This window comes from Notechis scutatus, chromosome 3 (assembly GCF_049901735.1).
Source record: "Notechis scutatus isolate UNSWTSFEM ecotype Mainland chromosome 3, rNotScu1.2, whole genome shotgun sequence".
Lineage (NCBI taxonomy): Eukaryota > Metazoa > Chordata > Lepidosauria > Squamata > Elapidae > Notechis > Notechis scutatus.
Window position 1 is genome coordinate 103,524,761 of NC_142011.1, and position 16,464 is coordinate 103,541,224.

The 16,464-nt window shown below is 37.6% G+C and overlaps 1 protein-coding gene across 1 annotated transcript in view; it reads right to left on the reverse strand.

The window, feature by feature from the left end:
- Positions 1 to 16,464, reverse strand: part of CACNA1E (calcium voltage-gated channel subunit alpha1 E) — a 295,321-nt gene that overhangs the window by 46,383 nt on the left and 232,474 nt on the right. The window contains exons 26-33 of the mRNA XM_087960861.1: positions 9,351 to 9,447; positions 6,733 to 6,893; positions 5,967 to 6,104; positions 4,796 to 4,997; positions 4,162 to 4,326; positions 2,906 to 3,016; positions 1,601 to 1,684; positions 1,355 to 1,480 (exon numbers count right to left, since the gene is read on the reverse strand). Of these exons, the coding sequence (XP_087816987.1) occupies positions 1,355 to 1,480; positions 1,601 to 1,684; positions 2,906 to 3,016; positions 4,162 to 4,326; positions 4,796 to 4,997; positions 5,967 to 6,104; positions 6,733 to 6,893; positions 9,351 to 9,447 (1,084 nt within the window). The remainder of the gene's footprint in view (positions 1 to 1,354; positions 1,481 to 1,600; positions 1,685 to 2,905; positions 3,017 to 4,161; positions 4,327 to 4,795; positions 4,998 to 5,966; positions 6,105 to 6,732; positions 6,894 to 9,350; positions 9,448 to 16,464) is intronic.

Genomic DNA, 16,464 nt, shown 5'->3' on the forward strand with positions numbered 1-16,464 from the left:
GCTTAGTAAGGAATATATTGTACATGATATAATAATTTATGGGTTTCTTAAAAAGAAAATTTGGGGCCTAAATTCCTGATTCTAAGTGCATGGTCTTCCTGGTTCTAAGTGGTTTTTTAAACTACGCCAGCTTCTGCAATTGTTTGGTTGACTTTAACCCAATCTAGATATTAATCCCATACAACTAGCAGTCAGTATGGAAAAAGAGATCCTCAACAGGTGGAAGCCCTTAGCTTCTATTTAGATGGGAAAGATAGAAAAAAAGGATGTTGGAAGAAATTATTGGCTAATTGTTTTCAAATTACTGCCAATACCTGCTTGTATGTGCTTCAGTGGAGACTTGCTTTGTTTATGGATGAAAATATGAATAATGCATATTTGCAGAGTGCCAGGTTGTGACAGGTTATGAAAGTGTTATATGCCAGCTTCAGAAAAGCTAAAAGTTAATAATAAATGAATACTTTTTAAGTCCCCCCCCCAAAAAATCTAATCTACATTTTTGTAGCATATTTTGTTTCATGGGAAGAAGAAGAAAAAATATGGAAAGGGTGTATTGTTTGCTGTGATGGAAGAGGTTGGGGGAACCATGGAACAATGGTTTAATAATGAAGTGGTGAAATACTCCAGATTGTTACAGCCACATGGAAGCAAATGAATTGGCAAAGGGGGATTTGATTCTAAGTGAAAGCTGCATCCCACTGGGTTTGCAATATAAAATAGGTAATAATAGGGCTTTAGATTCACTTTGGAAGAGGAGTTTGGAATGTGTGGGAGTGTGAACTGAGCAGCACCTGTCTGTGACTCATCAAAGTAGCCATGTCTGTTTCCAGAGTCACTTTCTGAAGCACCTCTTCTGAATCAGAAGTATTGCACAGCCATAGCAGCTGGAGATATCTGAGGGGTGGGGACAATTAGCTGTAAGTCTTTTAAATCAGAGTTCCTCTCTCCCTGAATAATAGACTACAAACACCCTTCTTCAAACGTTGGGGCTTTGTTAGGTATGTCTTGCTTGTTGTAAAGGATGCTGGGCTGGTAAGGATTTTAGTCTACTGTACTGTGCTTATGCCAGATACTTAGAGTATCCAGTCTTTCTTAAAGCAAATCTTCCAAAAATTCCTCATCTGTGAAACTTGAAGACATGGTCATTTATATGGATAAAGAGGAAGAAAGCTTGCTAGCTCTTTCTCCAATATCTGTGTTTTTGTGGATGATTGATGGTTTGACCTAAGGCATCCATAATCACCTAATATATCTGCTTGGATGTGCCCTGCAATTGTGTATGCAATGGTTGATGTTATTCATTGTCCTAAGCAATCCACTGACCTTGGAAGGAAGACAGGAGTTCAGCTTTTACCTTGAATGACTGCACAAAGGTCCAGAGCAGAATTCGAATGGTATACCCTTGGCGAAGCAGTTTGATGAGACGGGCAGCCCGGAACAACTTCAGAAAGCTCATGTTGAAGCTGCTGGTAACTGTCGGCTTAACACAGTGCCAGAGAGAAGGAGGAAACAGTAAAATGAAAAAGTAAAAAAGAAACATCATATGCCGTTTTCAGTCTTGATCTTCCATGAAAGGAGAGCAATGGAGAAAGAGATTCACCTTACTATCTGTCAGGATAATTTCTGTAATACTGCCAATCACGGTGATGAAATCAAATATGTTCCAAGTGTCACGGAAATAATTCTGCAGAAAGAAGAGTAATGTGCAGATTAACCTACTATATAATGTAAGCATTGATGTAATAATATCCCTTGAAAATTTGCCGCCAAATTTTCAGACTATATTTAGATACACAAAGAATATCTTTGGTTATCTAGTCTGAGATCTCATAGGCTTTCATGAGCCAGTACAAAGTTCCCTATTATGTCTTGAAATTCCTGAATGATTTTCTTTATCACCTTCTGCTCCAGCATAATTTAAAAAAAGGAACCACACTCACCTGATTGGGCTAGGGATTGGACTGGGTGTAGGATTTTGGGTCAAGCCAGCAAATCTAATTTTTGACAAATCTAGGCTATTTATCTGGTGTCGTGATTTCCAGTTCAAATAACAAATATTCCAATGAATATATATTGTATGTAGGTCTGCCAGAAAGGATAATTCAACTTTAAATAGAATCACTCTATATGTCCTTACATCCATCTAGGCATCAACTTTATTTTCTTTCAAGGCTATGCTTTTCAGAAGAATTTCAGGAGCCAAAGGATTACTGGTATTCCAATAACTTCATCAAGTGTATCACTCCAGAATTTATAATCAGACACTGAGGAATTCAGGAAGACACATAGTATCCATTCATGTTTCATTCTACATATTGCCCCCACCAACTTGGGTCCTCATTTTGCCGAGCTTGGAAGGATGGAAGACTAAGTCAGACTTGAGCCTGTCAGGATCGAACCCTTGGCAATGGGCAGAGTTAGACTGCAATACTGCAGTCTAACCACTATGTCACCATGGCTCTTGGGGATTGAGGAAGCATTGGAAAATACTGAATGATTGTGGGAATCTAGTTGGTTTCTAAGGAATAGATTTTCTGCAGGAGGGAAAGACATGGGAAGGAAAACAAATGTTGGACTGGATGGTTAGCATTATAAAAATAAATTATGCCGAAATGAGCAATCTGTTGATGAAGTAAATAATTTTGTCTATCTAGGGTTTCATGAGAAGACAGCCTTTATTATTTAATTAAATATTATTAAGAAGCATTTAAGAGGTTTGGTACCATAGAGGCTCCATTCCCATCAAGAACAATGTCCAGCTCTGGATATCAATAACTTTTAACTTGGGATGTGCAGATAGCAATTCCTATAGGCAAGGACTGATCCCTAAGCATTCTTAGTGCATGCAAACTACAGTGCCCATAAACAGAGTTTTCATATCTAATGCTGAATGCATTTTACTCACCAGGAAACCAAAAGCTATGATTTTCAGGATACATTCCAATGAGAAAACCATGGTAAAAGCAATATTCAGATACTTCAGAGCCAATTCATATGTATATGGAGCAGAATAGTACTACCAAAAAGAAAAAAGAAAGACGAGTCATAATACTCTGAATTTCAGTTAGGCTAATATAAGAATCCTGGAGGTTTGCCTATATCTTTAAGATTTGCACATCCTAAATAGTGAGATGAATACGAAATACAGTTACCACTAAAAAGAAATAGCTCCAATATTTTGGAGGGAGGGAGGGATGGAGGGACAGAGAGAGAAAGAGAGATTGATTCATTGGTCCTGAAACCCATCATTTAGCTTCCCATAATGGAGAAAGGCTAAAGAAAAGTTCAATGGGGACAACAGGAATGGTTTATATTTGCCTCTTTCAGTAAGAAGGTATTGTAATAAAATAGTAAGTAAAATTATGAAATGACTAAGCATTACTGATAAAATGGAAATTTGCTGCTCATATCTGCTCTACTGCCTAATCTCTCTTTAAAGAAAGAGGTTCTAGTGACTTTTTGGAGTTCAATCTGTAGGTAATCTGATTTCAGGAAGTGAGGGGGAAATAAGAAGGCTCAACTCCATGGCCCCTGAAGAGAACAATCCTTAAATGAAGGGATCCAGACGAAGTCTACCCTTCCCGAGCTCCCACTAACTCCTATAGAGGGGCACAATATACTGTATATTTAAATGTGAAATGTGCAATTTTAATCCCTTCAGATGCATTTCTAACATGTAATGCCTGACATGGCTTCTAATTACAGTTCCCAAGAAATGAAGAGACATCACTTTGTGACAGAGCATTTACTTTGTGCTTGTATATATTTAAAGCATTTTCATCCTACACTTCACCTGAAAAATCTTACAGAGCTATTCAGTTAAAAATCAATAAAAACCTCTACTTTTAGGCTTACAAAAAAAAAAAAAAAGAAAGAAAAGGAAGCAAATTGAGACATCATTTCTTAAAGTTGCATTCAGAAAGCTTCTTTCCTTGTATTTTTTAGTTGAAAGCACTTGACTTGAGAAGAACACCCCGCTTCCCCGAGATCATAAAAAAAATGCTTCCATCATTTTAGACAATACAGATAGCATTCATTCAAAGGCAGCTTCATTAGTTTATAACTAGCTAGCAACCTTGTGATAATTGTATTTTTTTTAAATGATGTTGACTTGCAACTGCAATGTCAGACTCTCTCAAATATTGAATCTGTTCATCTCACCTTCATCATTAGAACCACAGTGTTAAGAGCTATCATAGCCATAATGGTGTATTCAAATGATGGAGAGACCACAAAGTGCCAAACTCGGTACTGAAATGTGTGTCGGTTTTGAGGCATGTAGCGGGTGAGGGGTTTTGCACTAATAGCAAAGTCAATGCAGGCTCTCTGGAAGGAGAAAAAAGGAAATCAAGAATATGTCAAGCATATTATTATAATTATTAATGCCAATAATGTGCAACGATGTGGTGCAAAAAAGTAGAACAACATTTATTCATGGGTTATGATCCAAACAAACAAGGAACACAAGAAAAGGAACAGTTTATAGTTATTTCTGAAAAACTTTATTATGGAAAATAAGATAACTTTCATTCTGCTTTCAATTCCTCCTTCAACATTTTTTTTTCTTTAATTCTAGGGCAATAAAAGCCTATTGATTTTTAGGATTCTAAGTATCAAGATTCTCATTAAAATATATATTTTATCCATTTGCCCGCAACATGCTTAAACAGGTCAATGGAGAGGTTAATACGAGGGGGGGAAATTACTCTCCTAGCTAACACCCAGAGTTAAACCTATCTCTAGGCAGAACCAGTCATGCACAGGATTAAATTAAGCTCTAGATAGTTTTTAGTACCTCATTCTTCTCAAGACTACACTCTTCCATCATTTTGTCTCCTTGCTCCTGGAAAGTGATGATGATGAGAGCCACAAAGATGTTAACAAAAAAGAAAGGGAAAACTACAAAGTACACCACATAAAAAATAGACATCTCCATGCGGTTGCTACGGCTGGGGCCACGATCTTCCTCAGTCACATCTACTGAATGTTGTAGAACTCTGGGGACACAGTGAGAAAGAGGAAACATAAGTGAAAATCATATGCTAATGATCCCTTGTTGCTTTTATCCAATTAGTTTTACTGAAAGAGTGTACAAACTCTTTTGATATAGTATATTTTTACAAAAAAAATGACAAGTAAATTGACTGAAGGCTGTTTAGCTTCTGATAAGCCAATTTAATGAAAGTCAGCTGGAAACTCCCTTACAACTTCCTCCCATAGAATAGTTCAAGGATAGTAATCTATGATTATTCTGAATGTACACATTGGCTTTAAATTTGCTTTAGAACAGGGATGTCAAACTCATGGCATCATCATGTGATGTATTGGGACTTCCCCCCCCTTTGCTAAACCGGGCAAGAGTGGGGCCAACACATGATGCATCTGGCCCATGGGCCGCAAGTTTGACACCCTTGCTTTAGAAGAACTCTTTCCTACAGCACATCTCAAGAAGTTCTTCTTTTTCTATGTGAATTATTCTTCAAACAAGAGAGGAATTTTGCCTTTGCAAAAAAGGCATCACCACTCAGAAATCTGCCTTTGTATCATAATAAAAATGCATTTGTCTCAGAAAAGGAAATGCACTTATTATTATTAAAAAGGAAGTACATTAAATATTCTGATTATTCTCATAATTTAAGGGTGAACTACAACAATCCATTTCTAATATAGCACAGCAGTTTTTCAATATGTGTGTCAGCGTTCTGTGTGACAATGTGTTTTGTGACATCCGATGGGGTTCTATAAGAGACCAAAGTCAAAGAGGTGAGGGATGAAACACATCAGGGATGTCCATAATATTTTTTTCTAAAGTTCAGTGGAAAAGCTTATTCTTTTGTGGAAAAAAAGGAATATGGCTACCGTTTTGTGATCAGGAGACCTTGGTTGTTGTTTTTTTTCACTAACAGGTTCTGCATCTTGAAAAAGCTAGAAAAGTCCAGTTATAGGTAAAGAAGGAAAATACTCACTGAGGCCATCCTTCTCCGGTGGAAACAGTGAAGAGTGTAAGCAAAGCCCAAATAATATTGTCATAATGGAATTCATGGCGCTTCCATTGTCGACATTTTACTTCCATCGTGTTTTTCTCATGGTCTATATAGTTTCCACTACAGTATAAAAGTGGCAGAGAATAAAAGGCTTTTGTTGTACTGTCACAATAAAGAGGCGGGGAAAAGGTTTAAAACGTAGGTCCAGGGACACAAAATACAATTCCCAGGATAGAAGAGAAGCATTGATCATAGGAATTTCCTTCTGCTATTACTTTTCCATCAGTCTGGCTCTGATGCCAGAAATTAGATTGACTGAATGGGAGAAGCAAGGCAGAATTTAGAATAAGAAGTAACAGATATTAACCTACCTACTGTTGTATTTTTATGCCCCCTGAACTTGCCTTTTCCTTTTTCTAAATGATCATCAGAAAATGTAAGGATTAAATACAAATAGAAACCAAGGGGTCAAGAACATAAAGAGGTTTGTTAGAGTAATTAAAAATAGGGACTTAAATTCATGTTTCTCTCTAAAGTTTTACCATAGAATTTTCTGTTATAATTCAGTGTATAATTAAGCATCTATCAGCTGGGAAAAACAACAAGGTCACCTAAAAACAAAATATTGGTTTCTGCATAATCAGAAAGTTCCTTAAACATGCAAAAGCATATAAAATAGAAAATTAGAAGAAAATGATTAAAAAACACCTCTAACTTTTTATGACTGAATGCTGTGTGCTGTACTTACATACAGTCTTTCTCTGTATCCTTTGAACTGTCTGTACAGTAGAAGAATTTGCCCTTGAAAAGCTGGACTGCAATAACGGCAAAGATGAACATGAAGAGCTTGTAGACAATGAGTATGTTGAAGACATTTTTCAGAGACGTTACAACACAGTCAAAGACTGCCTGAGGGAGAATGATAAACCATGAAGCGTGACTCATCTTAACTAAGCAAAAATACTCTTATCAAAGATGTCATAAAGAGCCTCAAGGCTACAATTAGTTATGTCATTTGTCAAATCTTTACTGTACAAAAAACATCTATTCATTTGATTATTAAACAATTTATTTATTTGTATTTATTTGATTTGATTTGTCAATTGCTTACAAGATAATAGTTATAAGTATAAACATAGTTATGAATACATGGATACATATAAGAAAAATAAAAGAAACAATAGGACAGGGACGGTAGGCATGATTGGTGCGCTTATGCACGCCTCTTAGGAAAGGGGTGAGGTCAATAGTAGACAGTCTAAGGTTAAAGTTTTTGGGGTTTGGGGAAGAAACCACAGAGTCAGGTAGAGTATTCCAGACATTGACCACTCTGTTGCTGAAGTCGTATTTCCTGCAATCAAGTTTGGTGCGATTAACCATGAGTTTGTATCTATTGTGTGCTCTTGTATTGTTATGATTGAAGCTGAAGTATTCATTGACAGGTAGGACATTGCAATGTATGATTTTATATACTATACTTAGATCGGACCGAAGGCAGCATAGTTCTAGGTTTTCTAGGTCTAGAATTTCAAGTCTGGTGGCATAAGGTTTTCTGCAATGAGTAGGAGTGGAGAACTCTTCTTGTGAAATATTTCTGGACTTTCTCTACTGTGTTAATATCAGATACGTAATTTATATATGTGGATACCAAACAAATGAGGATAATTGGGCCTGTCATGCAATTTAGCATCTTGGGTAATCATGATTACTTCCCCATGTACTGTTTAATGCATATCAGCTGTAACAACTATAGGGTGGGAGTTTCATGTGGACATGTGGGCCTATTCTTGTTCTCTGGATCAGTCCATCAGAAATCACTGTGCAGATCTGCATGAAAGGAAAAGACAGGCAAGGACTGGGTAGCACAAAGACAGGAATGTCATCCTAGAGTTTTCCACTGCTTCTTTAATTGGAGGAAGGAGCCTGCAATAAGCCATACTTTCAGGATTAAGAAAAGTCCTGTGTGAATACATCACAGAACAATGGAGATGAACGATAGAGAGGGGTAGTGCTGCCTACACGGCAGACATAACTCCTATAACATCTTTCCCTTTTCATATTAACACAAATGACATTGCAAAACACTGTTATAGGGATTATGTCTGCTGTGTAGGAAGCACTATCCCTCTCTAGCATTCATCTCCATTATTCTGTGACATATTTCCTGCCTCTCTAGGATTTACCTCTATCTGCTCCTGTGGGGCAATTTCCTATGCCATTAATAAATCTGGGGGTGAGAATGGGGGACCAGCCTTCATGGAGTCTTTGGTTCCCTTTCTCAAGCTTGGTTGCTTGCTTGAAGGTGTTTTGTTACCTGACTAGGTAACACCATCAGTGCTCAGCTCTGATGATGTTATCTAGTCAGGCAATGAAATGTCTGCAGGTATACAACCAAGCTCAGACAACACCAATTACTCCACAGTTCAACCCTCCGCTATATATATTCTCTTCTATTGGATCCAGTTTCCATTTGATTTTAAATTATCTCTCCAAGCTTTCCTCTCACATGACTGTGCCATCAAAGTGTGATACTGAACTGAACTTGGCTAGATGATGAGAAGGGGTTGTAGGAAAATAAGCTTCCCTTACCTTCCACATTATAAATCATTGAAACAGACCCAACTGTTTAGAGAGTTATAGCTTGAGTTACAGATCCTGGGTGGAGGGTATACACAGATGCTGTGGAAAGGGGCTGAGATTTAGGGAAATTGAAGACTGGCTCATGCAACTTCATCTGCCTGCATTTGAATGCAGGACTGAAGAATTAAACTACAGTCATTTTCAAAAGCCACCCAAACAATAGCTTGCAGGATAGATTGTGCTGTGAAGCACTAGAACACGGGTGTCAAACTCGCAACGTCACATTGTCATCATGTGACATATTTCGACTTTCCCCCCTTCACTAAACTGGGAGTAGGCGTGGCCAGCATGTGATGCAATCAGCCTGTGGGCCATGAGTTTGACACCCCTGTGACTAGAGGGAAAGCTAGCTTCTTCTTACCCGCTTAAGAAGTCTTGGTGGTGCAGTAGTTAGAATACAGAATTGCAGGCTAACTCTGACCACCGTCTGGAGTTCAATCCTGACGGGGTTCAAGGTTGACTTAGCCTTCAGTAAAATGAGGACCTAGATTGTTGGAGGTAATTTTAAACTGCCCAGAGAGAGCTGTAAAACACTATGAGGCAGTATATAAGGCTAAATGCTATTGCTATCTATTTCACTATGCAGCTGTGGCCAGTACACCTTCCCCTACCCCTAGAGAGCAACTTGTCACTGCAAAGATTGGCACTCATTCTTCACATTTGACACTCTTTAAAAGTTACTTTTAAAAAAATAGCGGTCACTGCCTGAATTTTACATGCAAATACCTTGAGTTTGGGCAACCGCTTGATGGTCTTCAAAGGTCTCAAGACACGTAGAACACGAAGGGACTTGATTGTTTTAATGTCACGACCTTTGTTGGACCTGTACATTTGGGAGGATAAACAAGCCACCCAAAACATTAAGACAAAAGGATAAAAACAAAAAAGGAACTTCTTAAAGAAAAACTAAACTCACTGTATTTTTGCCATAGTAAACATTACTTTTTTGTATAGATGATGAAAAGCATGGGCCACATTATTGGCTTTTTGAAACCTGAGAAATTTGAACTATTGAGTAGATTTTTAAAAAAATCTGAACATTAAAAAGTGTGTTTGTGTCTGTATGTGAGAGAGAAAGAGAGTGCAAGCCCAGGAGAATCCCCTGTTTATTTGAATTGACTGATGATTTCAAATCCTATTATTGTGAGAAAGAGTGTGCTAACAAGGTTAAAACAAGTGATTTCACACTCTTGCTGAGTTGAACCATCTGTTGTAAGGCACCATGCCACTATGAATCATACATTCATGTACCTGGTGAATCCCAGCAATCATCTTGCTCTCTGTTTTCATCCAAAGGTGGAAGTAAAATAGCTCTTTTCCTAGGATGGTTCTACTATTGTAATAAGCTGTTACAAGGTACCATCATATACAAGTAAATATGTGAATGTATATAGTGTATTGATAAGCAGAGATATATGATGTCATAACTGAATTGAAATTAGTTTTTATACATTGCAAAGACAAGGTTGTCATAACTAGGATATCCTCAGTCAAATTATTAAGAAAAAGATTAGTTCATTAGTCATTAATCAGTATCTAGGAAGAACTGAAAAATTGACTGCAGCCGAAAAGATGAACTTCAGGAAGGGCATGGAAATAATTCCTATACTCATCTACAGAGTTCAGTAGGAATAGTAGCATCAAGGAATGTTCTGGAGGTATATTTTACCTTCAAGGAAAAAGTAGGGATAGGAATCTTCTACTTGTGTATTATCCCTTACATTCATCTTTTAGGATATCTAGAGTTAAAATTAGACCCTACAAGATGATTTTAAGAAACTCAATTTTGAGAAAAACCTAATCTCCTCCAACTTCACTATACTGCTTCCTAATATAAATTAGGAAAGTTCTTTGAGGCCTATGGCATCACCCATAGCAGAGGTGGCTTTCAGCAGGTTCTGACCATTTCTGGAGAACCGGTAGCGGAAAATTTGAGTAGTTTGGAGAACTACCTCTGATTGCCCCCACCCCCATCTATTCTCTGCCTTCCGAGTCCCAGCTGATTGGCTGGGTCTTCTTTTGTTGCCTTGTAAAGAGAACAAAGCTGGAAAGCAGGTTAGTGGGGTGGGGAGGGAATGGGATTTTGCAGCAACCTTCCCAGGAGTGGGAAAGGAATGAGGATTTTTCCCTGGAGAGGGGAGGGAATGGGACTTTACAGTATCCTTCCCCTGCCATGCCCACCAAGCCACGCCCACCAAGCCATGCCATACCCACCAAGCCACACCCACAGAACCGGTAGTAAAAAAAAAAATTTTAATCCCACCACTGACCTATAAGCACTTGCTTTACAGTCAAAATCCATTCTAGAAAAAGCAAAGATTCCTTAAAATATATCAGGAATTATTCCATGAAAAGGTTAATAGTATTTAGTATTTATTTAGTATTTATTTGATTTGTCAATCACTTATAAGATACAGGTATAAGAATAAATATAGTTTTGAATACATGAGATAGATACTTATAAGAAAAATAAAAAAAACAATAGGACAGGGACTATTGGTGCACGCCCCCTACAGGCCTCTTAGGAAGGGGGTGAGGTCAATAGTAGACAGTCTAAGGTTAAAGTTTTTGGGGTTTGGGGAAGAAACGACAGAGTCAGGTAGAGTATTCCAAACATTGACCCCTCTGTTGCTGAAGTCGTATTTTCTGCAGTCAAGTTTGGTGCGGTTAACCTTGAGTTTGTATCTATTGTGTGCTCTTGTATTGTTATGATTGAAGCTGAAATATTCATTTGCAGGTAGGACACTGCAATGTATGATTTTATATACTATATTTATATCGGACCGGAGGCGGCATAGTTCTAGGTTTTCTAGGTCTAGAGTTTCAAGTCTGATGGCATAAGGTATTCTGCAATGAGTAGAGGAGTGGAGAACTCTTCTTGTGAAATATTTCTGGACTTTCTCAACTGTGCTAATATCAGATACATGATATGGGTTCCAGACTGATGAGCTGTATTTAAGTATAGGTCTAACAAATGTTTTGTATGCTCTAGTTAGTAGTGTGATATTACCAGAGAAGAAGCTATGTAGGATTTGGTTAACAACTCTTAATGCCTTTTTGGCTATGTAGTTACAGTGGGCTCTAGCACTTAGATCATTTGAGATGAGTACTCCAAGGTCCTTGACAAAGTTTGGATCCTGATTTTTTTCTGCCAATATATAAGACAGAGCATTTATTTGTTGAGATTTGAAGTTGCCATTTGTTTGACCATTCTGATACATAGTCAAGGTCTTTTTGGAGGGTAGTAGTATTGTCTGTGGTGTTGAATAGCTTTACATCATCAGCGAAGAGAATGCAGTTGCTTAATAGTGGAAACACTATTGAAACTCCCTTATCATCTGCAAGTTCATGATGCATAAGTTCTTAAACTAAATAGAACTAGCTACTTCCCTCTAAAATTTTGTATAGATTTGATTCACAATGTTCTTTATTCACAAATTAACAATAAACCAAATTAATACTTTTAGGAGAGACAGAGAGAGAGAGTGAGTGAAAGACAGATGCAAGCTCTGTTTGCTCTGCTGGCAATTAAATTCTAAATTAAAGTTGATGCCAATATCTAGCTATTATTTTATCTGACACATTATTTTCCTGTCCACATTTACAGAGGGGAAAATTATAGAAAATTAAAACAAAACAATCACCACAAATTCTAGAAAATTGTTTTTTAAAAAAAGACCTGGTATATTTTATAATATATCTCTTTCAACAGCATTTCTTCTTAAGCTTCTCAAAGGCCTCTCATGCTGTCCTTTCTATGTTCTATTCAAATAGATGGTGCTAATACAGCCTTGGGCCCTTAAGGCCTCTAGCAAATGTCACACTGGTCCATTGTATAATGCTGAAAGCTGAAAGCAAAGGACTGTGTATATGTGTCTTATTGCTCAACCTTAAGAAACAATCATTGCTTAGGCCTCTCGGATCACTACCAGCAACTGGGGTTTTTACAACTATCCGGAATTACGATGGTTTAAGAATAGGTGATTTATGGCCTATAAAGCCCTTCCTGCCATCATAAAATGTTGCACCCTCACCCCTGTCATGTGACTGCATTTTAGGCACTTTGCAGCCAACTAGCCTTATGATTGGTGCACTGCAATATTGCAGTGTCCCAGTCACAGGACTGCAATTTGTGACTTTTTTTTTTTTTTTGCTGGTTTCTGGTGCTTTTTAGGCAAAAACCCTCATTCGAAAGAATGGGTTCATTTTATGACCACGCTGTCCACTTTTAGACCGCACGATTTGCTTAATGGGCACGGTGATTCATTTAATGACTGCCACAAAACTACCCCCCCCCAAATGGGTCTGGTCATGTAGTGGCCTCCACTTTCTAGTCCCACTTTTGTTTTAAATTGAGGACTTACTGTATTAATCAGTGTAAAAACAGCCTATAATCTGATTCATTACAAAATGAATCTACATTCCTATTCTGTGTATTGACCTTGTGTTCAACACACCAAAGCATTGAAAACATTTTGAGATGAAACTCGGTGATGTCCTGTTCCGATACTTTTTGACCTTACAGTGACCACATTGCAGAGTGATAACAGGTATGGTAGTTTCAGACCTAACATCATGTAATCCATAATTAGATAAGTAAATCTATTTCTCACGGTGCATTACTTTGTACCTATCAGTCCTAGATATCAGTTGCCACTTTATTGCTCAATCACATTCTTCTGCAACTTTCTATGATTTGTTTTAGATTTTCACATAGAATTTGTACATTTCTATAGAAAATACGAAGGCCACTCAATAGCATGCTAAACATGCTCCAGATCTAGAAGGCATCTTATTTTTTTTTTGTCCAGCAGCAGAGTTTTGGATGACAAACAAGCGCACTGGGGGTATTGCCATGATTTGGATTTCATTTTAAATCAGTAGCTACCTTGCAGGAACAGTGAGTAAGACTACATTTCAATAATTCATGGGGCAATTTTACTAGGTGAAAGCAACATTTTAATGAACCTGCATTTTTTAAAAGTATAATTCACTCCCAATTGTGCTGCTATAACGAAGAAAATATTAATGTTGGTTGGAACCTGTCTGGACAATAAAATGCAACTTCAAGGATATACACCCCCCCTCCCCCAATTCTTTTCTTTTATAAAAAATAAACACACATTAGGAAAGAGCTACAGATATTTTTTTAAATATAAAAATATTGTTGTATATGATCCATGTTGTTATTGTGAGTCCTTAGTGCTCTCTGAGATTGGTTGCTTTCTTGCAGATGTTTCATTATCAAAACTAGATAGTCTCAGAGAGCACCAAGGACCTTTCATTTCCACTCTGAGCTACAAAGATTCTCCTTTGTTGTTACTGTCTTTGGTGAGCCAGCGTTGCAGTCTGGTTTTATTTATTTATTTTATTTTTGTCAATTGCTTACAAGATAATAGGTATAAGTAAAAAAAAAAAACATAGTTATGAATACATGGATACATATAAGAAAAATAAAAATAAAAGAAAAGAAACAATAGGACAGGGATAATTACAGGTTAATTTATTGGCAGAAAAAGCAACAGGTATAACTGGATTTCGAAAGAAGACTCAGTATCAACTTTGTCACAAGTTGATAGTGACAGAGAGAAGCAGAGTTGGGACATTGATCCCCTTGCATGAACCCCAGAGCGATTGCTTTTGCAGGCTGCTTTCTGCCATATATATTTTTTCCCTAACACAGCACAGCACAACAACTTTTTCCTCTTATTTGTTCCAGAGGCTGTGTGATAAATCTAATGCTTGCTGCATCCCTTGCTTCTCTTTGACACTGTCCTGCTCGTTCATTTTTCTGTAGGAAAAGGTTCAAAATCAACCACAGGGCTTGTTTCTATCTGCAGAAAAAACTGAAAACAATTGCCAACCTATCTCTATAGAGCGGGGCTGTCAAACTCGTGGGGCCGTGGGCCGGATGCACCACGTGCTGGCCATGCTCATGACCGGTTTAGCAAAGGGGGAAAAAGTCCAATACATGACATCACGACGCGAGTTTGACACTCCTGCCTATAGTGATTACTTAAGAAGATTTAGTGTTTATGAAATTTCAGTTGCATAGAATCTTAAGTTGCTTTATGAGATGAAGATCCTTACATAGAAGCATTTAAGAAGAAAAATATTCCTGTTACATAAACTTCACCTATCCTTCTCTTCTCAAAAGGATAGGGAGAGAGCCAAAGGTGAGGTGGGGTGGAAAGTGACATGGCATTAAAAGCATCCTTTCTTTCAGACCCATATTATCTTCACAATTAGTTTTATTCTCTTTTCCTATCTATTTACTTTGGCTCATTGATAAGCAAACATCAACTATGGTCTTCCCCAGTTTGGTATAGGTCTATAAAGTTGTTGTAATGTGCACTGCACCTGTACAGGAACACTTTACACAAACTATACCTTTTCACTACATACTTTGAAAATGAAAATCCTCCTTTTTCATGGAGTATACCAAGCCAATATACTTTCTAGACAGCTTGTATGTCTTCCAAATATAAATGGGAATGACTATGACTTTCTAGTGAAAGAACATTTGAAATATTGATGGTTAATCTGCATTATTATCTAGCTTATTTCTCTCTTACACATACACACATCTCAGTGTTTTTCAGCATTATGTAACCTAAAAATTATTTCTCACACGTTCATTCAATCATTTATGGCAATATGTCATGACTTCACACAACAACAGCTTTTAATGATCTTGGGAGATGAGTCACAATCTTACAATCGAACTTAGATGTTTGGCCAGAAAAGCAAATTATGATCTCTCTTCCAGCTTTCGTAGAGTTCATATTTGCTAAGGATAGTGTCACTGGGGTAAGGATCAGATACCCTGCCTTGGTTTTAAATTGAAAACCATACAGTTTCTCAGTAAAGTCACAAGCGGCAATCCTAAACTATCTCTCAGACTGGTTTGGTACCAGAGGCACCAAAATGATCAAAAGGCTGTCAACAACAGATTGGCAGGGGAGAAATGAAAGTGGAGAAACATCTATCTCTCTACCCTTTCCACTTTTTAAAATAAGTCTTTCTGACATCACAATCATTGGTTTAAATTTCCCTCAGAGCTGGGAGTTTCGTTCATCTGACTGGACCCTGGACTTTTGAAACTCTCTCTTCTGCTTTTTCCTGATGCTGAAGTTCCCAACATCAAAAAAATCAGCCCCGGAGATTGGCACTAGAAAGCGGCATTCTACATCTATTATAAGATTGCAGCTTTAATGAATCATGACTGCTGTATTGTTGAAGCTTAATATTATATCCATCAAAGACTGCATTTGAAATTGAGAGGTTAGAAATGGAGATCCTTGTTCTTTAAAGTAACCGAACCTGGCACTGATCCCTGATACAGTGCTGAAGTAGCTGAAAGACGAACTACTGCCTGCTCAACTAACTTAACTCTGTAAGTTCCCTTCAGTTGCTACTCAGCAGCATTTGCTGTTGCCTTTGTGCCAGCAGCTTTTGTGTGAGAAAATGGTCCTGCATTGCCTTTGAAACTGGCCCTTTGCTTCTTCCTCATCAATGAAACATACTATGGTCCCTGACTAGGAATTTGCTTTTACAACACAGTGAGATAAGGAAGGACGATCATTTTGCAGAGTGAGTTAGGCAGCACGTAAATTAAATAAAGATTACAAAGTCTTAGTCTAAAGTTTAAACAATGGCAAGAAATTTAAATTTTTAAGAATGTAGGAAGTTAGCACCCACCCCTCTCCTAGAAAAATGAAATATTTGGGGATACACTGAAAAGGCAGAATATTTCCCCTAAAAAGAGTAGACACTCAAGAGCAGAAACTCACCTCAGAAGCAGAAACTCACCCCCACCTTTGTTAATGGGTGGGCCATT